The 25,574-nt window shown below is 42.3% G+C and overlaps 2 protein-coding genes across 4 annotated transcripts in view; one reads left to right on the forward strand and one right to left on the reverse strand.

Moving 5' to 3' along the window:
- Aamdc (adipogenesis associated Mth938 domain containing) overlaps positions 1–14,075 on the reverse strand; it is a 33,130-nt gene extending 19,055 nt beyond the window's left edge. The window contains exons 1-2 of the mRNA XM_042686778.1: positions 13,956–14,075; positions 289–438 (exon numbers count right to left, since the gene is read on the reverse strand). Coding sequence (XP_042542712.1) covers positions 289–420 — 132 coding nt within the window. The 5' untranslated portion in view covers positions 421–438; positions 13,956–14,075. The remainder of the gene's footprint in view (positions 1–288; positions 439–13,955) is intronic.
- A 180-nt stretch (positions 14,076–14,255) lies between these two features.
- Positions 14,256–25,574, forward strand: part of Rsf1 (remodeling and spacing factor 1) — a 125,071-nt gene continuing 113,752 nt past the window's right edge. For 2 of the 3 annotated variants that reach the window (XM_042686757.1, XM_042686765.1), the window contains exon 1: positions 14,256–14,698. In XM_042686757.1, the coding sequence (XP_042542691.1) occupies positions 14,509–14,698 (190 nt within the window). In that variant the 5' untranslated portion in view covers positions 14,256–14,508. The remainder of the gene's footprint in view (positions 14,699–25,574) is intronic. The other variant, XM_042686748.1, reaches the window with a different exon arrangement.

The raw sequence follows: 25,574 nt of genomic DNA on the forward strand, positions 1-25,574 counted from the left end.
AGAGTGCGAGCCTTGAGCATAGAGAGACATGGGGACAGTGCCCAGGCCCTGAGTTCAAGTTTACAAGACTGGCATTAAAAAAAGGGAGGGGAGAGTTTAATGGTTTAATGGTACTGTTATATTTCAGTAACATGAGATGGGAGGGGAGAGAGGAAGGGAGGGAGGGAGGGAAGAAGGGTGGGGAGAGAGAGAGAGAGAGAGAGAGAGAGAGAGAACATACTTTTTGCTTTGCTGGTGGCAATCACTTGGTCAGACTCATGTGCTATCAACCAAACACTAGCAACTTACCTCAGTTCCTGTTTCTCTCCAATCCCAATCTCGGCTACCACCTGGCCATACTTTGCAATCCTTATAGGTTCTGGTAGAGCCTTGTACTTTCATCTGTCCCCATGAGAGGGAAGCTATTTCAGGGGAGGACATAAGGAACTGAACTGAAAGCTGAAATTAAAAGAAAAAACATGCTAAATCAATTATAAAATAGGATTAAAACAGACCCAAGATACAGAGTTGGTAAGTGCAGTTATCTATGATGCAAGAAGCATCTTTCTCATTTAAATGGTGCCACGTTTCCCCTTGAAGTAGAAAAAGTATCTGTTATATTTTGAGATCTGAATCATCTAAGCATGGAAGCCAGACACTCCAATCACTTCTCATACTCCCAAGAGAATCCTCAGGATATTGTTTGAGATAAAATTAAAGGGTGGAGATTTACTTCAGCATGATGGGGGAAGAAGCTGACACATCCTCCCCCATAAGAACTGGTACAGCTGGGGAGAAAAGCTGTCAAAAACAATGATTTGTTGCTCTAGAAATAAAATTCAAGGCTCAACATAAACTGAGAAGTGCTTATTTATGTAAACCGTGAATTTCAGGTAAGAACAGTAGGTGTTTTTATTGTCCTTGTCTGGGACTATGCCAATGCCCCACCTGGATTTGCTGGCACTGAAGTGCAGTGAGGTTCAGGCTTGAGACTGAACAGCCTTGCTGCCAATGCCAGAGGGAGGAGGTGCACTAGATTTGGACCATTATCAGTTGAAAATGATCTTGTTGGCAGACAAAAGATTGGCAGACCAGGCAGGGACTTAAGAATTTCTCAGAGGTAACATAGGCATTCATAGACCTTATAAGCTCTCTATAAATCCCCAATAGGCCAGAAGCTAAGAGCTTATGCATCCAAGACCTTATAATTTACCCAAATATTCCATGCTGGTGCCTGTGCACATGCCTGAGCATGTGCACAGAGGCAAAACGGGAGGGCTTATAGGGGCCCATGAAAGGTAAAAGCCAGTAAGAGCAGGTGGAACTTTCAGTATACACCCCAGAGCACATACTGATGAAAGAAGGCATGGACAACATGAAAGTCTTGCTGGCTCAAGGTGTTTGAGTAAAATCTTAAGTGGATTTTTGGTTGAACCACTAAGCTATGTAAACACAGAGGAGACCCCTGGAAAAACAGGATTAATACAAACAAGAAAAAACAAAAACAATAGATTTCAGTGGCCACACAGTGCATGAGAGACAAAATCCACAGATTAGTGCTATGGTTTGGATGTCTGTCCTCCAGCATCCTATGGAAATGTAACTGCAAGATGTTTAATAGCTTTCAGAGGTGGGACTGGAAGAAGGGCTTAGGTTACAAGGGCACTGGCATTACTTCAGTGAGTTCTTTAGGAGCAAGCTCCTCAGGATGAGTTTGGTTCCCTTGCATCTCTCTTCCTCTTGTCCTCTCTGACCTTTCACCATGTGGCACTTTGGCCACAGGATGGTGCAGCAAGAAGATGCCTGCTATATGCTGGTTCCTTGACCTTGGACTCCACAGCTGTAGTTATCTGTGAGAAATACATTTCTTCCTTTTCACTATAAATTAACTATAATTTTCATTATAATTTCAATATAAGTGACTAGACACAAAGAACAACTTTCAAGACTTTCTATTTGTTTTATTTATTGATTTTGAAGTAGTTGGAGTTTTGAATTCAGGGCCTCATTCTGGCTAGGCAGATATGCTACCACTTAAGCCACATCCTCCTATAGTATATTATCCCAGATGTCCAATTTTCAACAAAATATTATAAAATATGTAAAGAAACTAAAAAGTGTGGCCTATACTATCACTTGAAACCCTATGTGTTATGAGATGTATCATTTATGTAATGTTTCATAGATGCTATTATAAAGGAAATATGTATAAGGAGGTTAATGAAAGCCAGGTTTAGCCAGGCATCAGTGGCTCAAACCTACAATCCTAGCTCCTCATGAGGATGAGATCTGAGGATCACAGTTATAAGTCAGTTGAGGCAGGAAAGTCTAAGTGACTCTTATGTCCAATTAACCACACACACACACACACAAAGCCAGAAGTAGAGCTAGCCTTGAGCACAAAAGCTCAGGGACAGTGCTCAGACCCTGAGGTCAAGGCCTAGGACTAGTGTGTACACACACACACACACACACACACACACACACACACACACACACACACACACACACGATGATCTCCATCAAACATCAAATTGTACCATTTTGGAGCTAAGAGGAGGATTAAGACTAATGCCAGCCAGCCTAGGCTACATAGCCAGACTCTGTCTCAAAAACAAAACAACAATGCTATTGTTTCTAACATATTTATAAGATGATTTCTTTGTTGCTTTGGTATGTCCCTCCCCCATAGTATAACCCCTTCTTTCATTGTATTTGATGTTGGTATAATTTGTGGAGGGGAAGGGAAAAAACCAATTTTTTAAATAGGGATACAGGTGGACCCATTGCAACAATGAGATGTACAAGACGTTATGTCGATAAAATGAACTTTACAACTTTGGCATGGGGGGGTGGGGGAGGGAAGATGGGAAGGGATGGGAAGGGGAAACAAAGGAGGAGGCAACAATGCTTGATAAGAAATGTACTCATTATCCTACTCATGTAACTGTAACCCCTCTGTACAGTATTTTTACAGAAATATATGAAAAAAAGCATTTAATGTAAGTATCATGTCAATGACTTGAGAAGTATATAACCTCAAATAAAGAGACATTTCAACTAAGGATCAAATGGAAATTTCACTATTATTGTTTATGGGATAGATGTGACAGGTCCTTGTCTAAACTCATGGAGAAAATTTGGTTGCCAATGCAGTGGTGTTGGAAAGTAGAATCTTTAAGTGAATTAACGTCCTTGTCCTGAGATTGACTAAGTTTTCATTAGTGCAGGTTGTTATAAAGTACATCAGCTCTTTTGTTGCCTCCTTCCTTAACATGCTAGCTGCTGGGTCTGCTTTTTCACTATATATAGGGCATCCTGTGGGACTGAGCTGTTGCCAATCCTATGCTTTCAGACTTCCAGAACCATAATCCCAAACAGCCATCTTTGCTTTATAAATTATCTAGACTAGGCTATTATATTAAGGCAACAGAATATGGAACAAGAGCCAGGCACTGCTAGCTCACACCTGTAATGCTAGCAACTCAGGAGGCTGAGGTCTGAGAGTCACGGTTCAAAGCCAGCCCAGACAGCAAAGTCGGTGAGACTTTTACCTCCAATAAACCACCAGAAAACTGAAAATGGTGCTGTGGCTCAAGTGCTAGAGCACTAGCCTTGCATGCATGAGGCCCTGGGTTCGATTCCTCAGCACCGCATAAGCAGGAAAAAAAAAAGCCGGAAGTGGCACTGTGGCTCAAGTGGTACAGTGCTAGCCTTGAGCTGAAGAGCTGAGGGACAGCGCCCAGGCCCAGAGTTTAGGCCCCATAACCGGACCCCCCCCAAAAAAAAGAAAAAGAAAAAGAATATGGAGCAAGGCAGATGGTAAAGCTCAGCAACAAATAGGTGCTTGTATTACTTGGAGTTCTCCACAGAATCAGAAGTAGGAACATATATTACAAACATATACACTAGTTTCTCAAGAAAGTGGCAAACACAATTGTAGGGGCTGACAAGTCCAAAATGAGTAGGAAATGTTGGTAGGCATTAACCACAGGGGCAGGAGTTGTTGAGAGCAGTATTTCATTTTTTTGTCGGTCATAGGGCTTGAGCTCTGGGCCTGGGCACTGTCCCTGTGCTCTTCAGCTCAAGGAGAGCATTCTATCACTTGAGCCACAGTACCACTTCCAGTTTTTTGTTTTTTTTTTTGTCGGTCGTGGGGCTTGAACTCTGGGCCTGGGCGCTGTCCCTCAGCTCTTCAGCTCAAGGCGAGCGCTCTACCACTTGAGCTACAGCGCCACTTCCGGATTTCTGGTGGTTTATTGGAGATAGGAGTCTCACGGTCTCTCCTGCCCGGGCTGGCTTTGAACCGCGATCCTCAGATCTCAGCCTCCTGAGTAGCTAGGATTACAGGCATGAGCCACCAGCGCCGGCCCACTTCCAGTTTTTTGGTGGTTAATTGGAGATAAGAGTCTCATAGACTTTCCTGCTGGCCTTGAACTGTGATCCTCAGATCTCGGCCTCCAGAATAGCTAGGATTATAGGCATGACACACCAGCGCCTTTCTTTTCCTTACCTCCCTCTCTTCCTTCCTTCCTTCCTCTTTCTTTTTGTCGGTTGTGGGCCTTAACTCCAGGCCTGGGCACTGTCCCTCAGCTCTTCAGCTCAAGGCTAGTGCTCTACCACTTGAGCCACAGCGTCACTTCCAGCTTTTTCTGCTTATGTGGTGCTGAGGAATGGAACCCAGGGCTTCATGCATGCAAGGCAAGCACTCTACCACTGAGCTACCTTCCCAGCCCCCAGTATTTCTTTTTCCTCAAGGAAAAAGGCCTTTAAACTGATTGAATGAAGTCTACTCAATGTATGAAGGATAATCTTTATAGATATATAAATATACATTACAATTGATTATAAAATGTAACCATATATACAAAATAACTTCACAGCAATACCTAGATGAGCGCTTGATGAATAACCAGACACTACAGCTAGCCAATTTGATATATAAAACTAATAGTAAACCATTCCTTGATAATTTGGTACCCGTCTCCTTAAGCTATACTTCATCTTCAATAATGATAATTACAAAGTCAGATTTTGTTTACCTAACAATACTAACAAATACAATTTTGCCAATTCAACTTTGGAATATTCATTTAAAGAATATATAACAAAGAAGGTAAGCATACTGTTTGGGATTTATGGGAGGAAGATAAAAAACTTACATGATTTTTTTTGAGGCGCTAATATTACACTAAAGAAGACATATACAAATTCTTATAATGCAAGGTAAGGTTTTTAAAACAAAGCCAGGCACAGTGGTACACACTTGTAATCCCAGCTACTTAGGAGGCAGAGATATTGTGGTTCGATGGCCAGCTGGGTAAAAAGTTAATCAGAGCCAGGCGCTGGTGGTTGGCGCCTGTAATCCTAGCTACTCAGGAGGCTGAGATCTGAGAATCAAGGTTCAAAGCCAGCCCAGGCAGGAAAGTCTGTGAGACTCTTATCTCCAATAAGCCACTAGAAAACCGCAAGTGGTGCTGTGGCTCAAGTGGTAGAGTACTCGCCTTGAGCTGAAGAGCGCAGGGACAGCGCCCAAGCCCAGAGTTCAAGCCCCACGACCAAGAAAAAAAAAATTAATGAGAAATAAGACCCTTCAATTTCAACAAATAAGCCAGTTGTAGTGGTGTATACTTGTAATCTAGCTGTGCAGAAAGTGTAGGAAAGAGGATCATGGTCTGAGGGCAGTTTCAGGCAAAAACACAAGATATCAAAAAGGTCAAGGTTAAAAAAAAATCAAGGTGCCAGCATGGTTAATTTCTGATGAGGTTTTTTTTTTTTTTTTTTCTGGCTTGCAAATAAATGCTTGCTTATTCTGTTCTTACATGACTTTTCTATTAGCACTTTTTCTTTTTTTTTGTTGGTCATGGGGCTTGAACTCTGGTCTTAGGCACTCTTCAGCTCAAGGCGAGTGCTCTACCACTAGAGCTACAGCACCACTTGCAGTTTTCTAGTGGTTTATTGGAGATAAGAGTCTCATGGACTTTCCTGCCGGGGCTGGCTTTGAACCACGATCCTCAGATCTTAGCCTCCTGAGTAACTAGGATTACAGGCATGAGCCACCGGCTCCTGGCTTACGAGCACTTTTTCTATGATACACTTTTGGTGTTTTCTTCTTCTTCTGGTAAGTACACCAGCCCTATTGGATTCGGGTCCCACCCTTATGACATCCTTTAACCATAACAACACTTCCTAAAAGAATATCTCAAATACAGTCACATTTGGGGATAGTGTTCAACATAGAAAGTGAAGGGTACTGACCAGTCCATATCAACTTCTAAGTAGGGCACAAAAGAAACCAGATTCAGGACAGTGTTGGAACTGGAAAAGAAGGAATTTAATATTTACTGTGGACCAACATATGCCAAGTAAGTCAGAGTTTTTTCTTGACACCTCCACAATTACAGTAATGAAGAAAATTTCTCCAGATTACATAGTTAATAGATAGATCAACCCAAATTTGAATCCAGCCCTGTAGAATATCCAGCTTGTGCTCTTTAACTTACTTTGCTGTTCTCCAAATTTCGCATTCAACAATTAAATAAGGAGATGCACTGAGAATTAATTACCTAGGAATTTTGTAGTAGCAAAATAATTTCCTGGAGATAAAATGCTACTGCTTTTACAAGTATGAAGGAAGTTGAGTCTGAAGTAGAAAATAAACCATAATCATATCGTATCAATATTCCTGAAGCATGGTGTGTTAAGAAGTTTAAAGTCCTGTGATAATTGTTAAATAGGACAGGCAGCACAGTTATTGACAAAAGCAGTTATGAAAGTTGCTTACAGCTTCCCAGTCTTGAAGATAGGAAGCTGTTAGCACATCCACATGCCAAGCAGAATGTAGAGAAAAAGTAGGAAGGGGCAAAGGGCATATACCAGATGCCTTTAAGAAAATTTCTTGGAAGTTTCATGTAATATTTGTTTGTAATATTTGTTTGTTATTAGAATATGGTGAGATAATCACCCTGAGATTCATGTACTGTTCATTCTAAGAGTCAATGTACCCACTTACAAATTAGGGACTCGAACGTGGGGGGAATGAATAGTATATCATGAGAAACTACCAGAATCTGATAAGTTATTCATCCCAGTAACTCAGGTTAATTTGAAAAAGTATGGATACTATTTGGTCTAGTCTGACTTAGTTCAGTAAATTCTTTTCATTTTCCTCTGTATCTCAAGATGGTTATTGATGTAGCTACATGGACTTTTCTGCTCGGGCTGGCTCAAACTATAATTATAATCAAGTGTGTTTCCTGGGGAGCCTGGCTAAGTTTTTATATAATTTGATGAGATAAAAGTCCAAATTCATTAGTTTGCAAGTAGTCTGCACATTTACTACTGTGGAAAAGACAACTATAGATTTTAATTTTATATTTTGGTAGTACTAGGGTTTGAACTCAGGACCCTGAGCTTGTTAGGCAGAAGCTCCACCACTTAAGCCAAGCTCCCTATTATGGACTTCATTGAAAGTTCTTGGCACACTGGCCTAAGCACAATTTACCATATATAGATGTGGGTTTGGTTTTGCCTCTTAATTTTATTTCACTGAACCACTTATTTATCCTTCTTGAAGAACTATGATCTTGATTAGTATAACTCTGGAATTTACCTTTTGCAGAATGTCTTTGGCAATTCTGAACTCTATGCCCACTGTGAAATTAGTTATTTGTATTTTTATTTTTGAATTATGATTATCTATGTATTCTAGGTACACATGCTTTGTGTACCTTCACTCATGTGGGCTTATGTGTGTGTACAAGTATTGGGGTTTGAACTCAGGGCTCCTCACTCTCATTTGGCTTTTTCACTCAAGGCAGGTTGGTACTCTATCGCTTGAGCTACACCTCTGCTTCTGGCTTTTTGGTGGTTAATTGAAGAGTGTCACAGACTTTTTTGGCCAGGCCAATTCATAATATTAGACATCTCAGCCTCTTGAGTAGCTGGGATTACAGGCATGAGCCACCAGTGCGTGGGTATGAGGGATGTTTTGTCATATTGTTTACAGTATCCTTTGATTCAAAAGTTCTTAAATTTTGTGAAGCATATTTTACCTATTATTTTTTCTTATTGCTGTGTCCTTGATGTCATACTTATAAAACCACTGTCTAACCCAAAGCCAGAAAGATTGATGCTTGTATTTTCTTTTAACAATTTTAGTTTTAGGTCTACATTTATGTGTCTGAACAATTTTGAATTGTTCTGCGTATGGTGTGAATGATGGAATTCACCCTAATTCTTTTGTATGTGGCACATCAGTTTTGCCAGTATTGTTTGTTAAGAAGACTACTCTTTCTTTGCTGGATGGTCTTGGTTTCCTTGTTAAAAATAATTTTCTCCATATGTATGGGTTTAAATCTTGACTCTTCATTCTATTACTTCCATTTATTAGTCAACTCAATTGTTTTTTGTTGTTGTTTTTTTTTCTTTGGTCGATCATGGGGCTTGAATTCTGGGTCTGGGTGCTGTCCCTCAGCTCTTCAGCTCAAGGTGAGCGCTCTACCGCTTGAGTCACAGCGCCACTTCCAGTTTTCTGGTGGTTAATTGGAGATAAGTATCTTATGGACTTTCCTTCCCAGGCTGGCTTTGAACCATGATCCTCAGATCTCAGCCTCCTGAGTAGCTAGGATTACAGGAGTGAACCACTGGTGCCCAGCCATGGGACTTGAACTCTGGGCCTGGGCACTGCCCCTGAGCTATTCAGTGCAAGGCTACCACACTCTACCACTTGAGCCACAGTGCCACTTCCAGTTTTCTGGTGGTTAATTGGAGATAAGAGTCTCACAGACTTTCCTGCCTAGGCTGGCTTTGAACCACGACCTTCAGATCTCAGCCTTCTGAGTAGCTAGGATTACAGACATGAGCACCGACATCCAACTTAATTGTTATAACTACTATATCTCATTTCTCATTCTGGAGGCTGGGAAGTCCAAGGTGGCCCCAGGATGTGGATGTGGTCTAGTGAGGCCTCTCTCCTTGGGTTACAGATGGCCATTTCCTGGTACATAAATGTGGAGAAAGGAAAAACTCTCTCAATCCTTCCTCTTTTTTACAACACTTTGAGCTCAGGACTGTAACTTTTAGGTAGGTGCTCTACCACTTGAGTCATGTTTCCAGCTCTTCTTGTTTTTGAAGTTGTTCTATATCTGACCTCTAAGCCAGAATTTGCCATCCTCCTGCTTCAGCCTCCTGAGTGCTGGGATTATAGGCATAAACTGGGTTCAATTCTTCTTATAAAATCAGCAATATGCCAATTTCCTCATCAAAGATAAAGAAATCCCTACACTGGCTTCACAACTAAGTTCATTTACATACGTACTTATAAAGACTACATTATCTGTAATTTTTTTTTGTCGGTCATGGGGCTTGGACTCTGGGCTTGGGCACTGTCCCTGTGCTCTTCAGCTCAAGGCAAGCACTCTGCTTGAGCCACAGAGCCACTTCCAATTTTCTGGTAGTTAATTGGAGTTAAGAGTTTCATGGACTTTCCTTCCTGGGCTAGCTTTGAACCATGATCCTCAGATCTCAGCCTCCAGAGTAGCTAGGATTACAGGCGTGAGCCACTGGCACCTGGCAGTAAATTTTTTTGATAACAAGTATAAAGATAACATGTGAGGAAGAAAGAAATAAGCATAAACTTACAACTCAGTGCTAACCAAAGCAAGACAGTGGTTTAAATCCTTAGCACCAAAGGGTAGGTGGAAAAATACATATAAATTTTACGATAAAAAAATAGACTGCTGCCAATGCAATTTGCGTATATGTAGAGATAAACCATTAAAATTTTAACACAGCATGATTATATTTGCTTAAATGTACAGATGTTACCTACGGTTAGTTTCGACAGACTTAACAAGTGAGATACAAAATACATCGACAAAGACTCCCTATCCTCCTTTTCTAATTGAAAAGAAACAATTATTTTTGTTTCTATTTGCATAGATTAGTGGAATTGTGTAGTACTTTTGTGTTTGCCTTCCTTGTTGTTGTTGGTCATGGGGCTTGAACCCTGGGCCTGAACTCTGTCCCTCAGCTCTTCAGCTCAAGGCTAGGGTCCTACCACTTGAGCCACAGAGCTGGTTTTCTGGTAGTTTATTGATAAAAGTCTCACAGACTTTCCTGCCCGGGCTGGCTTTGAATTGCGATCCTCAGATCTCAGCCTCCTGAGTAGCTAGGATTATAGGCGTGATCCACTGGCGCCCGGCTTTGCCTTCTTTTATTCAACACTTTTTTTTCCACTGCCACTGCCAATGGAGCTTGAATTCAGGGCCTTGTATGCTTGCTTGGCTTATTCGCTCAAGCCTGGCACTGTACCACTTTTGGCTTTTTGCTGGTTAACTGGAGATAAGAGTTTCTCAGATTTGTTTACACATACTGGCTTTGATGCTTGATCTTAAGATCTCTGCTTTTTTTGAATAGCTAGGGTTACAGGATTGAGTCACCAGTGCCCGACTCTCTCAACATAGTTTTAAGAGTCACCAATATTTTGTCAATAGTGTGCACAGGTATGCACGGTACTATAGTACAGTAATTCATAAATCATTTTTATTTTCTGAACATGGAAATGTTGTAAAAGGGGTTTAGAATTTCATGTATCTGTTTAAGTGTCTAATACTTCTCAATCAGAGTCACTTCTGTAACTTATCAATTCTGTTGATGGATATTTGGGTTATTAAAAATATTTTATTGTTATTACTAGGGGGTGGTACAGAAGAGTGTTATTTTTGACATTTATTTTAGAATTGTGTGCAAATATGCCATTAATTCTAACTTGTCACATTAATTAATTTTTTTCGTAAGAGGATGTGGGTATTTATCCAATAGAGCACAAACAAGGAAACACTAAAGCATTCACCATAACCATGGAACAACATGGAAAAAGTTATATTCAGTGAAGTAAGCCAGACCCAGAGAAATACAGGTTGTAGGAGCTAGGATGTGCCTATAAATCTAGAAGTAAACACACTGGGTGACACCAAAGCAGTTAACATAAGTTAATATAAGACTAAGTCAAAGCCCAACGAAGTAAGTACCAGGAAATGGATACTTGTAAAGGGGGACAAGGGAGAGAGGTAGAAGAATAAAGGGGGAATGAGTAGAATGAAGGCAAGAATGCATTGAATATACCACAGAACTGAGAAAAATAGTGGAAGGGGTGCACTGAGGGGGTGAAGGTGTTGAAAGATGACATAGATCAAGATACATTGTATAATAAAATGCTTTGTTAAATGGCAAAAACTCAATACATAACCTAAAAATTAAGAAACATGAGGCTGGGCGCCAGTGGCTCATGCCTATAATCCTAGCTACTCAGAAGGCTGAGATCTGAGGATTGAGGTTTCTAGCCAAATGGCGCAGATGGGCAGAAAAGTCCGTGAGACTGTTATCTCCAATAAACTACTTAAGAAAAAGCTGGAAGTGGTGCTGTGGCTCAAGTGGTAGAGTGCTGTAGCCTTGAACTGAAGAAAAAGGGACAGCACCCAGGCCCAGCGTTCAGGCCCCACAACCATGACCACCAGCACCAGCACCACCACAACCACCACCACCACCAACAACAAAGAAGATGTGAAATTTCAACTACCTTAAGAAATTTCTTACAAAGTTAAACTATGTGTAATTTAATGCTTAAAGGCCTCTTCATAAAAGTAGCAATACTGTAAATTAATAACAGGCTTTAAAAATAGCTTGTTTTACTACCTTCACACTTAAATCTGAGAATATATGTGTGTGTATATACTTATATTTGTGTATGTATGTGTGTATAAATATAAAACTCAGATTAGACTGTTATAACCTACAATTTCACTTGGCCCAGAAAGCCTGATATGATAAGTGGTATTTGGGTGTGTGTTGCTTATTTTCAAGAATGGACTTTGTGAAGCATGACCTGAACCTTGCTTTGTCCTAAAACATGTGTTATCTTCTGGGTGTATATAGTTTTCTGATACTCAAGAGATTTTGTTCCCATGCCAATCTGGATTAGAAAAGGCAGACATTCTAAACTCATTGTCAATCTCCTTTGAATACTAGTGCAAGCACACAGAAAAGAAAACTATAGTTTTTTTTTTAAAGCTTTCATTTCTTGTTTTAAAATATTATTTTCCAATCTCTTGGGAGAGTAGAAGGCGAGGTGCTAGAAAAGCTGAGAGCTAAAAATTCTGGGTTAAGGTTTATATGATATGTAATGAAATCTTCCTTTTGTTTGGAAGGGCCTTCCATACATACTACTTCACAAAGATCTGTACCTGTTGTGTACTTGGCTTTTAAAGTTAAGCTGTTAACTAATGATTATATAATTTTCTTTTAATTCTAGTCACATAATGGTTGCTAGAGATGCATCTGGGTCAGATTTTTCTTAAGTTGGGCTCTTTAGTTCCCCAAGGGTGAAAGATAAGTACAAAGTTCTATCAAAATGTTGGATGTCTTAATTTAGTGGTTGTTTAAGAACACCTTATTTCCCTAAAATAAAACTATTTTTGCCAAGTTTCAAAACAGTTTTTCCTTTAAAGGGCTTGCATTTTCCTCAGATTAAGAATCACTGTTTTAGGTAATAAAGTTCTCTTACATACTTTTTTTTTCTTTTGGTAACTGAGTATTCTTTCTTTCTTTTTTTTTTTGGGGGGGGGGGTCCAGTAGTGGGGCCTGAACTCTGGGCCTGGGCGCTGTCCCTCAGCTCTTCAGCTCAAGGCTAGCGCTCTACCACTTGAGCCACAGCGCCACTTCCGGCTTTTTTCTTTTTGCTTATGTGGTGCTGAGGAATCGAACCCAGGGTCTCAGGCATGCAAGGCAAGCGCTCTACCACTGAGCCACCTTCCCAGCCCTGAGTATTCTTTCTTTAGATAACAAAAATGATATGGAAAATTGTGTTTTTTTCTTGCTCACTTCCCTTTTTTACCTGCAGATCGAACAACAACAACAAAAAAACCCCACAATGTGAATTCGGAAATCGTGATATAATTATTAGCCACTATTGATCTTCCTTTAGTCCCACATTTTACTATTTCATATGATTTGAGTTGTACATCTTTTTATTTTTAGGAAGTACGTTGCGAATGTACTCTGAACATTTTGGCTCGAAGTAATAAGCTGTAGACCTTCATTCTACTGATAGGCACACCTTTGCTGGCAAAGAACCAATTTTAAAATACGACATTGTGCTAATCACTTAAGGGGTCCCCACCACGACCACCACCACATGAGGTAGGTACAACTGACACCCTATTTGCTCCAAGAAATGTCATGCAGTGATGTCATGCAGTGATGCCAGCAGGATTCAAGTGTGGCTGAATCCGAAATTCCAGCGGCTCCTCAGCATGGTGCACATTCTATTTCCCGGTGTTAGTGGTCCCCCCCTCCCTCGGGGATTCTCTCTGGGAGAATGTCACCGGCTAGCCCACGCTCCCGCCCCCCACGGAGTGGAACTCGGTCTCCCGACAAACTTTTTTGTTTGTTTGTTTGTTTTTGCTGTTCCACGGCCTCCGACCACGTTCTTCTCCTCCTCAGTGGAACTCTGCTCCAGCCCTCGCCGCTGGCGTCCACAGGGCCTCCTCCCCCTAGACGCCCGCAACCTCGATCGCCCCCCCCCTCCCCCTCCCCCCCCCCCCGCGGCCTCGGTGCCGCGGTCCCCTCCTCACCTGCTGATCCCCACGGTGCGAGGCTCGTTCTCCCGGGCTCGGGTCCCCCCCCCCCCCCCAGGCAGAGCCCGGTAGCACAGCTGCGATTCCTGGGCCCCAGCAGAGAGCTCTACCCCTCGGCATAAGTTTCGCAGATCTCCGGCACCGCTTCAGTCCCAGGCTGACCAACCGCGGGCAGCTCCTACCCTTTCCTCCCCGCGCCCTCCCCGCACCGGCGCGCTCCCACGCCCGCCAGGCCCCCCGTCTTCGTCTCCTCATACTTCCCCCTCTCTCTTTCTCGGGGCCGAGTTAGCTCCTAGATTCCCGCACCCCCCCCCCTCCCCCGTCGCCCCGAAAACTCACGCGGAGCTGCTGGTCTCAGAAATACTCTTCCCCGCCGCTCCGAGGTTTTCCTCTCTCCTCAGCGGTCCGGCTCCGGGATCTCTGCCGGCGGGCGCTCCTCCAGCGCTCCGCCTGGGAACCAGCCAGCAGCGGGCTGGACACTCCAAGCCCCGCCCGCTGCGATTCTATTGGCCGTCGTCCCCGAGAAGTCCCGCCCCTCCGGGTTGCAGCTCGCCTCCCCGCCCCGCTTCCCTTGTTTTCATTCCCCCTGTCACACGAGGCTGTGGCGGACCCGAAGTGGGAGGGGAGAAGCCCAAGAGGGGCAGGCGGTGGAAAGAGGGCGGAAAGTGAAAGGCTCAGGGCGCCTCTCTGTCCCTCGTCTGGCTGCGCTCTCGACTGCTCCGGGCCGCCGTTGTATTGTGGGATCGCGGCGCCGTCCCTGAGTCGGTCGGATCCTCAGGGGGAGGGCCCGCTCGAGAGCGCCTCCTGTCGCCCGTGAGGTTGTCCTGCCATTCCTCGGCACCCCAACTCCTCCCGCCCCCCCATCGCCGCCTCCTCCATCCTCCAGTTCAAAATGGCGACGGCGGCGGCGGCGGCAGCGGCGGTGATGGCTCCTCCAGGCTGCCCGGGTTCGTGCCCCAACTTCGCCGTAGTCTGCTCCTTCTTGGAGCGCTACGGGACGCTGCTGGACCTTCCCGAGCTGCCGTTCCCCGAGCTGGAGCGGGTGCTGCAGGCGCCGCCGCCCGACGTCGGCAACGGGGAAGGTAAGCCTGGGGCCCGAACGCCCGGCGGGAAGCGGCCCTGGTGCGCTCGCTCCACCGCTCCGCTCCTCGCCCACAGCCCGGGCCGCGACGCCTCGGTCTTTCCCCTTGGCCCGGGGCCCGTCTTCCCCGCCGAGCCCCCGGGGTCCCGGGCTGTGGGGAGGCGGGGCGGTGGCCCCCTGGGGCCACGGTGTCCCGCGGGGAGCAGAGGTGGGGGCGTCGGTGGCTGGATGGGGGCTGGGGGCGGGAAGGGGGCTCATTGTGCCTCCGGGCCCCCCGGGATCGCTTCCCCGCGGCGGGGCCGGCCTCCCCCCCACCCCTCTCTTTAGGTGGCGGGGGAAGGGGAGCGCAGGTTCCGGCCAGCTTTGCGCTTTTCTCCTCTTCCCCTCCTCCCACCCATTCTCCAGACCTTCTCGGGGGAGGTTAGGCCCATCTCCGCGCCCCCTGATCTCCCTCCACCTGAGTGGGCGGGGGCCGGCGGTCCCTCGACTGTCCCTCCCTCTGGTGGGAACTCCCCCGAGACAGAGTAAGCTCATCCCCTCTCCTCTTCCCCTCCAGGGCTGGTTTAACTCCCCCCCCCCCCCCCCACTCCCTCTGCCCAGTCGGGAGATCTGCTCCTCCAGCCAAAGGAGGGAGGTTCTCCACCATTCTCGTCCGGGGAGGAGGGGGGGGGGGGGAGGATGAAGTCAGTTCAGCTTCTCCACTTTGGGGAGGAGAGGGTTAATTTCTCCTCCATAGTTTTCTTCCTTCTCGACACCTCCCCCCCCCAAAAAAAAATAATAGAAAAGCATCTCCCCACTTTTCCAATCCCTTCCCCCCTTCATCTCAGCGGCGAGGGGAAGAAGTCGCCCTTCCATTTGCTGGGTGGGGTGGGGTGGTTAGTCTGTAAGCTGGAGGAGGGGCTCTGGCGACGGGGGAAACAGTTGAAGAAGGTGCTTGTTGCTCATGTTTCTCTCTCTGGTGCCGCTGGTCTATTATTGGTGTTCGCAAGTGGTGCTCCTTCCACATAAGGCCACCGCGCGGTGCAGGGCGCATGCTCTGCCCGGCCCCATTGAAACTTCCTGCTGCTGCTACTGCTGCTGCTGCTGCTGCTGCTGCTGGTGGCGGTGATTCTTTTGCTGGAGCATCTCAGCGTTGTGCCTGCTGCCTCCAGCCCTCACACTGAGCGCTGAACACTCACCCTCATTTATTCCCGTCCGTGCCTCTCCCTTTTCTGGCACATTTCTTCCTTCAGAGAAGGCTTGTGTACTCTGAGCATTGCTTTTATCTGGGTACAGCCCCTGGCTGGAGAAGAAACGTTTCCAAAGAGGTTTTTCTCTCGTTCTTTTTTTTTTTTTTTTTTGATTTGTATTAGATGGCCAGAGTGGAATGGGGATTGTACAAGACAGATAGCTGTTTCCTCGCCAAGCAAGAAGAATCTTTCTTCTAATTTCCTAGGGAAGTGAAGAAGTTTCTGATTAACAGAATGTGTGCATTTTGCAAGGAAGGGCCCAGGTGTGAAAGTTGATCCAAGTATTATATAGAGAATATGAATGATGCTTTGGATATCAAAGGCTCAGATTAATGCAGCAATTATAGTACAGGACTGTATCTCTTCACCTGGCCATTTCCTCTGACTTATCAGTGACATATTTTTAAAATAGTATAAAATAGGAGCATGATTTCATAAAGACTTTCTGCAGAATTTATTTAAGCATTAGGCTCCTGATGTAGTAATTTCACTGTCAAATTGGATTTACATTCCTTTTTAAAAAGAAATGGCCATTGTGAAATAGGATCCCTTAATAAGTTACTTTTAGAATGCATTGAATAATTAGAGTAATGCATCTTTCAGAGAGGGTGTTTGGGGAATGAACTGCTGGTAAATTGTTCTTGGAATTTGCTTGGACCAAGTCTAGTCACAAGCATAGGCTTGGGGAGGGGGGGGAGGGTGGAATTGTATTTTGAATAGTGTACAAGATTTGTTGTTTATCCATTTCTATTAGGTATTTTGACCAGTGCATTCAGTTTATATTAGTAACAGAAGAAACAAGACAAAAAATATTAGAGTTAGTGTTGAGTACTGGGCCACTAGCTAAGTAAAAGTGAGAAATTATCTGGGTTAAGAGGAATCATTTAGCTCAGCCATAGTTTTAACCATTGGTATAGTTGCTAAGAGCAATGAAAAGAATAGATACTGTCAAGATAACCTAAGAATAATTGTTAATTGTCACACAGTTCACAGTTGGCAAATAAAACCTCTGTAGGTGAAAGCCTTTACTGTCCAGGAAGAGGATTTTCAGAACTTTGATGACAGCCTGTATGTATTGGTTGATAAAACATTACTAGTTCAACTAACAAGACTTGTACTGTGTGTTGTTGCGGAGGAGTTATGATATAGAAGAAAAGGTGTGGACTTCAATGTTGAGTAGTATAATATATAGATTGCAGACTGGATCATTTAATTTATATGGATGTAAGTTTATAACTGAGCATCAAATTAAATAATGTTTTAAAAACCTTTCATAACCCAAGTATTTATTTTTGCATTACAAATTTTATTAACGATGTCTTCCAAGTAAAAGGCAGCACAGGCACACTAAAGCATTTGGAATTAAAATGTTAAATTTTATGTATGTTTTCTGCAAAGAATGCTCATTAAAAGTCTTAGCTACAATCAAATGACTTTTACTTTGTAATTTGTTTTTATTTTTTTAATTTAATTGTTTTTAAAAGGCAATTCTAGTGCCTTTAAAAAAAAAAGAAAATGAAAAATCTAAGCCAGGCACCAGTAACTCATGCCTTTAATCCTAGCTACTCAGGAGTTTGAGATCTGAGGATCATGGTTCCAAGCCAGCCCAGGCAGGGAAGTCTGTGAGATTCTTCTCTCCAATTAACCACTTTAAAAAAGATAGGCATGGAGCTGTGGCTCAAGTGGTACAGCACCATCCTTGAATGAAAAAGCTAAGGGACAGTGCTCATGTTCTGAGTTCAAGTCCTAATATTGGAGGGAAAAAATGTATTCAACTTTTGGGTTTTTTCCTTACAATATACTTTTTTTTGTTTTGTTTTGTGTCCGGTCGTGGGGCCTGAACTCTGGGCCTGGGCACTGTCCCTCAGCTCTTCAGCTCAAGGCTAGCACGCTACCACTTGAGCCATATCACCACTTCCGGCTTTTTTTTTTCTGCTTATGTGGTGCTGAGGAATCGAACCCAGGGCCTCATGCATGCAAGGCAAGCACTCTACCACTGAGCCACCTTCTCAGCCCACAATATACTTTTAATATATATTCTGCAGTGTTGCTAGATTAGTACTTTTTACATAGCATGTATTGTATTAAATGTATCCACATTTTGACATGCTTGGAGAAAACTAATTTACTGATTTGACCTTGTTTAAGCACTTTGTGATCTTTTTCCTTAAAAAAGTTGTTTACAAGTTTTAAATTTGCTATTGTAGCTTCAGTTTATAATGTCCTGACCCGAAATCATGAAAATCAATGTGGAACAGAGAATGGGAGAGAAGTATCCACCCTGAATTTCAAAATTTGAGAAGTTGTACAGTACCCAATAATAATAAATGTTCTATAAGCAATTATGGTTATTTAATTATGTTATTATGGTTATTTAAGAATGAAATGAAAACATGAGTCTTTTTCAATTTAGGAGAGTTTCAAATGTCTGCCAAATATTTAATAAGTAGAACTGTTGTTTCTTTCTTCCTCCTCTTCCTCCTCCTCTTCTTTCTTTCTTCATTTTGGTGCTAGTGCTAGGGCTTGAACTCAAGGCCTGGTTGCTGTCCTTGAGGTTTTTTGTTTTTTGGTTTTTTTGGCTTGTGATCTACCACTTGATCCATAGTTCTATTTCTGGCTTTTTTGGTGATTAATTGGAGGTAAGAGTCTCATGGGTTTTTTTTGTTTTTTTGTTTTTTTTTGCTCAAACTGGCTTTGAACCACCATTCTCAGATCTCAGTCTCCTGAATAGTTTAGGATTACAGAGGTGGGCCACTGGTGCCCAACAGAACTGTTATGTGGGGTTGCTGTGAGAAAATTACTGAAGTACTGAGTACTATAAGCCTAGAAAGTTTGATGATTTGTATTCTAGAGGACTTACTGCAATTTTAGGAGCAGAAAGGACTAATGTATTACTTCTGCTTTTATTTTTCAAGGAAGAAAACGAAGGTATACACAGATTTTTAGTGCATACAGCTAACTGTTGGTGTTATTCACTGTTACTTGAACTCCACCTATAAGCCAAATTGTCAACAAAAAAATTAAATTCATAGTTGATGTTAAAATAGTTTGAGCATCATAGTACAAAGCCAGCCATGGTAGAAAAGTCCATGAAAGTCTTATCTGCAGTTCATCAGCAAAAGGGCAGAAGTGGAGCTGTGGCTCAAGTGGAAGAGCCCAGGCCCTGAGTTCAAGCACCAGTACTGGCACCAAAAAAAAAAGACATTTCAAATGAAAGAATTATATTGTCTTCCTTTACTTACATGTATGCTGTTTTAATTCTCCCGATTCTGTACTTGGTGTGGAGTTTGATACTCCCTCATTGGAGGTAGATTATTTTGGAATAGAGATTAAAAATGAAGATGGACATTGACTCTGAGCATGTTGATACACAAGATCTCTTTTTCTCCAAAAAAGAAAATATACTCTGTGTGTGTGTGTGTGTGTGTGTGTGTGTGTGTGTGTGTGTGTGTGTAGGTGTGGTGATATATATAATAATAAGTCTGTCAAAGTATACATGGATGAATGGATTCTCATAGATATACAACTTGGCTGAATGATTTGCATATTAAATAAGTTGAATTGTGAGTGTTTTAATTTCATTATTTTTCTTTGAGATGATCTTATATGTACCTATATATACTATATACAGTATTACTATATAGTATAGTATATAGTATACTGTATACAGCATTACTGTGTAGTATATATTGTATGCATAGTATATAGTATATGTAGCATATAATATGTATATCCATATATATAATATAGGTTATATATATTCAGTTACCACACTGTGTATCAGGCTGACCTTGAACTGATGATCCTCCTGCCTCAGCCTCCTGAGTGCTGGGACTATCTGCATATTCATTTATTCTTACATTTAATGTTTATGACTTAAAGTTTTAGCTTATAGTCATGTATAAAAGGACAAAACTTTTGCTGGCTGCTAGTGGCTCACACCTGTAATCCTAGCTACTCAGGCTGCTGAGATCTGAGGATCACGATTCAGAACCAGCCTGAGCAGGAAAGTCTGTGACAAATTTGTGTGTGTGTTGGTGTGTGTGTGGGGGGAGGGGGGTCATCAGGCTTGAACTCTGGGCCTGGGCACTGTTCCTGAGCTCTTCAGCTTAAGGCAAGTGCTCTACCACTTGAGCCACAGCACCACTTCCCGTTTTCTGGTGGTTAATTGGAGATGAGTTTCACAGACTTTCCTGCTCAGGCTGGCTTTGAACCACAATCCTCAGCTCTCAGCCTCCTGAGTAGCTAGGATTACAAGCGTGAGCCACTGCATCCAACTGTCAGATTCTTTTTTTTTTTTTTTTTTGTCGGTGGTGGGGCTTGAGCTCTGGGCTTGGGTGCTGTCCTTTAGCTCTTCAACTCAAGGTGAGTGCTCTACCACTTGAGCCACACTTCTGGTTTTCTAGTGATTTATTGGAAATAAGAGTCTCACGGACTTTCGTTGCCTGAGCTTTGAACTGTGATCCTCAGATCTCAGCCTACTGAGTAGCTAGGATTACAGGCATACCTGGTAGCTGTGAGATTCTTATCTACAATTAAGCACCAAAAAAAGTATGGTATTAACCTTGAGCAAAAAAACTATAGTCCCCCCAATAAAGGATATACCTTTATTTAAATGATATTTTTAAATATAATAGTAATTTTTGGTTCTTTCCTGGAGGGAATTAAATTGTGAGATAATACATATTTTAGGCTGATAAAATGGAAACATTGCTACCATAACTGGGTTCACTATCTCTTAATTTAAATAAAAGATGCATATGTTATAGTTTGTATTGCTTTGTTGTAGTGTTGATTGTTGGTGGAAACATTGCTACAACCAGAATGATAAATTTTGTTTGGGTTCTCTGACCTTAAAGAATAAATATTCTTTTTTTTTTTGCCAGTCCTGGGGCATGAACTTAGGGCCTGGGAACAGTTCTTGAACTGCTTTTTTTCCTCAAGGCTAGCACTACTACTTGAGCCACAGCACCACTTCCAGCCTTTTCTGTTTATGTGGTACTGAGGAATCAAACCCAGGGCTTCATGCATGCTAGTCAAGCACTCTACCACTAAGCTACATTCTCAGCCCAGAAAAAATGTTCTTTAGGGCATTTATTAGATTACCAAATGATTATCATAATGTGAAAGTAACCAAAAGTTTACAGAGTGGTTGTTAGTATTCTACTAGGACAGGAGGTAAGAAGGACAGGGGCACTTTTTGTTAATGCAAACTGTCCTACTTTTAAAATTTTCTAGTTACTTAGAAGTTTGCTTTAATGTTTAGATAATGTTAAAAGGGGCTGGGAAGGTGGCTCAGTGGTAGAGTGCTTGCCTTGCATGCAGGAGGCCCTGGATTTGATTCCTCAGCACCACATAAGCATAAAAAACTGGAAGTGGCTCTGTAGCTCAAGTGGTAGAGCGCTAGCCTTGAGCTGAAGAGCTGAGGGATAGTGTCCAGGCCCAGAGTTCAAGCCCAATGACTGACCAAAAAAAAAAAAAAAAGCCGGGTGCTGGTGGCTCACGCCTGTAATACTAGCTACTCAGGAGGCTGAGATCTGAGGATCGCGGTTCAAAGCCAGCCCAGGCAGGAGAGACCGTGAGACTCCTATCTCCGATAAACCACCAGAAAACCGGAAGTGGCGCTGTAGCTCAAGTGGTAGAGCGCTCGCCTTGAGCTGAAGAGCTGAGGGACAGCACCCAGGCCCAGAGTTCAAGCCCCACGACCGACCAAAAAAAAAAAAAAAAAAGTCTCACCTAGGCAAGTATTTATTAACAACTTAATTTAATGTGTATAAAGTCTAGTAAATACTATAAATTTAAAAAATAACGGACATGAACCCTTTCAAAAGAATTCTGGTGGGCTGGGAAGGTGGCTCAGTGGTAGAACGCTTGCCTTGCATGCATCAGGCTCTGGGTTCAATTACTCAGCGCTACATAAGCAGAAAAAAAAAGCTGGAAGTGGCGCTGTAGCTCAAGTGATAGAGCGCTAGCCTTGAGGTGAAGAGCTGAGGGACAGTGCCCAGGCCCAGAGTTCAGGCCCCACGACCGGACCCCCCAAAAAAACAAAACGAAAGATTTCTGGTAAGAAGTAGCTAAACTGAAGTTTGAACTGTTGTCACCCTTCATAGACTTTTTCCTTTTGGTTTCATTAAGTGATATATATATATATCTTTGTCATAGACTAAAATTATTTATACAAATCCTTAGTAAAGTAAACGTAAGAATCATCACATGTTCTGTAGAAAAGATTAAAGTATGTTTTAACATGAACCATGTATTCAAGCAAAGGCATTTATGTGTGTTGCTGGAGTTAGGGAAAATTTTTGATTCTGTATAGTCATATTATGCTTATTTTCTTTTGGTTGTTGTTTTTAAAATTAGTGCTGGTACTGGGATTTGAACTCAATACCTGAGTGCCATTCTTGAGCTTTTGTTCCAGGCTTATCACTTGAGCCCCAGTTCTGACATTTAGGGGCTGTTTTATTGGAGATAAGAGGCTCATGGACTTTTCTTCCCTGGCTTTGAACTGTTATCCTCAGATCTAAGCCTTCTGAGAGCTAGGATTATAGGTGTAAGCCACTAGAGCATGGCTCTAGGTGTTATTATAAATGATATAAGGATGTTTGGTTTTTTTTTTCCCATGCTAGAAGTTTTACAATATCAAATATTGCTTGAGCTTACTTTGGGGCAGTATTGGGGTTTGAACTCAAGACCTTGTGCTTGCCAGGTAGGACATCATTCTACCATCAAGTGGTAGAATGAGAGAATAATCTGAGGCTTCATTAAAAAAATTTTTTTTTGACCAATAGTATATGCCAGGTATGTTACTCTTGGGGTATAGTAAAAGAAATAATACCCTTGCCTTCATGGAGCTTACAGTTTAGTAGTAAAGGTGGACATTGAAGCAATAAGATTTAAAAAATGTCAATTGATGGAATGTCTCAAGTGGTAGAGGACCTGCCTACCAAGCATAAGGCCCTGAGAATTCAAATCCCAGAATCATCAGAAAAAAAAAAAAGCTTATTATGTAGTTAAGTATGATGCATACTTTATAAAAAATAGTAATGGCCGGGCGCTGGTGCTCATGCCTGTAATCCTAGCTACTCAGGAGGCTGAGATCTGAGGATCATGGTTCAAAGCCAGCCCGGGCAAGAAAGTCCGAGAAACTCTTATCTCCAATAAACCACTTGAAAACCCGAAGTGGCGCTGTAGCTCAAGTGGTAGAGCGCTAGCCTTGAGCTGAAGAGCTGAGGGACAACACCCAAGCCCAGAGTTCAAGCCCCATAACCGACAAAAAAAAAAAAAAAGTAATGGACAGCTTAATAGCTTCAAATATTATCAAATAATATTTCATTTAGCCCTAAGAATGATTTTTTTTTTAGGTAAATGCCCAGTTTATAAAAACTTCTTGCTTTTATTCCTGGGTTTAGGGATGTGTGACTACCAATTAAGCTCTGATATCATTTCTTCATCATCTTCCTTTTATGGATTCTAAGTGACAAACTTTGATCTCATCCTTTTTTCTATTAATCAATTGACACTGATCCTAAGTACCCTTTATTTTCAAATTGCTCAGGATTACTTAATACTCATTTAAAAGCATTTACCATGTAAAATTTATTTCTCCCAAAATAAGTCTATGAGGGCACATTTTTGCAAAATTTGTGCATTGTATTTATTTTCTCAAAAATTTATTTTTGCTGTGCTGGAATGAAACATGACTGCCTTGCTCAGGCTAGGCAAGTTATTTACCACCGAGCTACATCCTCAGCCCTTTATGTTTAAAAATGCTAAACATTTGAGAAGGAGCAGAATGTGGGGGGTAGGAGTGGGATGGAATGGGGTAGTTGCAGTGTTTGTCATCTTACTAGTTTAGAGGCTGGGTGGGTTGGTCACTTTGACTCAGTGTGACAAAATATGTCAGAAAACAATTTAAAAGGATAGAAGATTTATTTTGGTTCCTGGTAGGTGAGTTTTCAATCCATGGTAGGCTTGTTCCATTGCTGTGGTCCTTTAGTGAGGCAAAACATCATTGTAGAAGGATGTAGTAGAAAAATGCTGCTCTGTGCTTGGTAGCCAGTAAAGGGTTTATGAGGATCCAGGACAAGGTATACCTTTGAAAGCCATGGTCCCAGTGACCCACTTCCTCCAACCAGGCCCCCCTCTCAGCTATGAACTGGTGAATGGATTAATCCATTGATAGTTAGTACCTTCATGATCTAGTCACCTCTTAATAGCATTACCATCTGGGGACAAGCCTTCAGCTCATGGACTGTTTTGGGTGATACTTCATACCCAAACCGTAATGCTGGGCAAATTAATAAGAACTAACTATACTTGGGAAGTATTTTCCTTAAACCAGTGTAACCTCTGTAAGAACAGAGATTATGTCGAGGTTGGGTATGTGGCTTAGTGGTAGAGTGCTTTCCTTGCAGGCATGAAGCCCTGGTTTGATTCCTCAGTACCACATAAACACAAAAAGCTGGAAGTGGTGCTGTGGCTCAAGAGGTAGAGTGCTAGCCTTGAACAAAAGAGGCTTAGGGACAGTGCCCCAGGCCCTGAGTTCAAGCCCCAGGACTTGCAGAAAAGGAAAAGAAAAGAATACATCAAGCAGAAACTGCACCAAGTTAGTAGTTAGGAAGAAAACAAAAGTGAACTTGACAGATGCTTCCCAACAGACAGACCACATTGCAGACTTAGATACTCGAAGAAAGTTGGCTTTAATGAATATACAGTATAGTGTGTATTGCTCCTTAAGCAAAATTCAAGAAAGCATTCAGAGTAAAGGCTGATTGTATTTATTGTAGTTTCTAAGACTTTTTCCTATATTTGTACTTGTTTATATTGATCATTTTTCCTGAAGTAGGATTATTTTCCCCATTCATACTTCACATTTTATTTTCTATATTATGTATCTTTTTATTAATTACCAAAATTATTTTAAAGTAGTTTTCTATAGAAGCTTTATAAAGGTAAGTTGAGTTGCTGTTTTTATTTACTTCTATATTTATTGTTTGGTAATAATGGGTCTTGAACTCAGGGCTCTGTTCTCCTGTGTTGTTTTATTTATTTATTTTTGCTCTGGTACTCTGCCACTTGAGCCACAACTCTTATTTCTGGCTTTTTGCTGGTTAATAGAGATAAGAGTCTCTCAGGTTTGTCTGCTTGGTAGCTTGCAATTTCCATCCTCAGATCTCAGCCTCTTTGTGTAGCTAGTATTTTAGGCATGAGCCACCTGGCTTTTATTTACTTTGAATCCTGAATCTCCTCTTACACTGAGTGTTGCCATCATCCACTCAAAGTCACCTAGATTACAACCAAGCTCTTCTAGGTACTGACGTACTTTCTATTCTGCTGTCAAGGGTTGTTGAATCTGTTTTCATTATCCTCCTTTATATTCAACCTCACTTTTCTATTGTTATGACTACAGTTTTAGTTATGTTGAACTGCAAACAGGTCTCTGAAGATGTAGAGAGTTGTTTCACATCCTTTCCCCCTCTTCCCTTGGAGTTGCATATTTGCTCTTTTGCCTGCGCACTGTACAATTTACCCATCTGGTGTGCTCTGTGAAGAATTTCTTTCTTGTTCCTTGTCTTGAAGATTCCATAGCCACTTCACACACACACACACACACACACACACACACACACACACACACACACACAC

The sequence above is a fragment of the Dipodomys spectabilis genome, unplaced genomic scaffold (assembly GCF_019054845.1).
Source record: "Dipodomys spectabilis isolate Male_0828 unplaced genomic scaffold, ASM1905484v1 ptg000003l, whole genome shotgun sequence".
NCBI lineage: Eukaryota > Metazoa > Chordata > Mammalia > Rodentia > Heteromyidae > Dipodomys > Dipodomys spectabilis.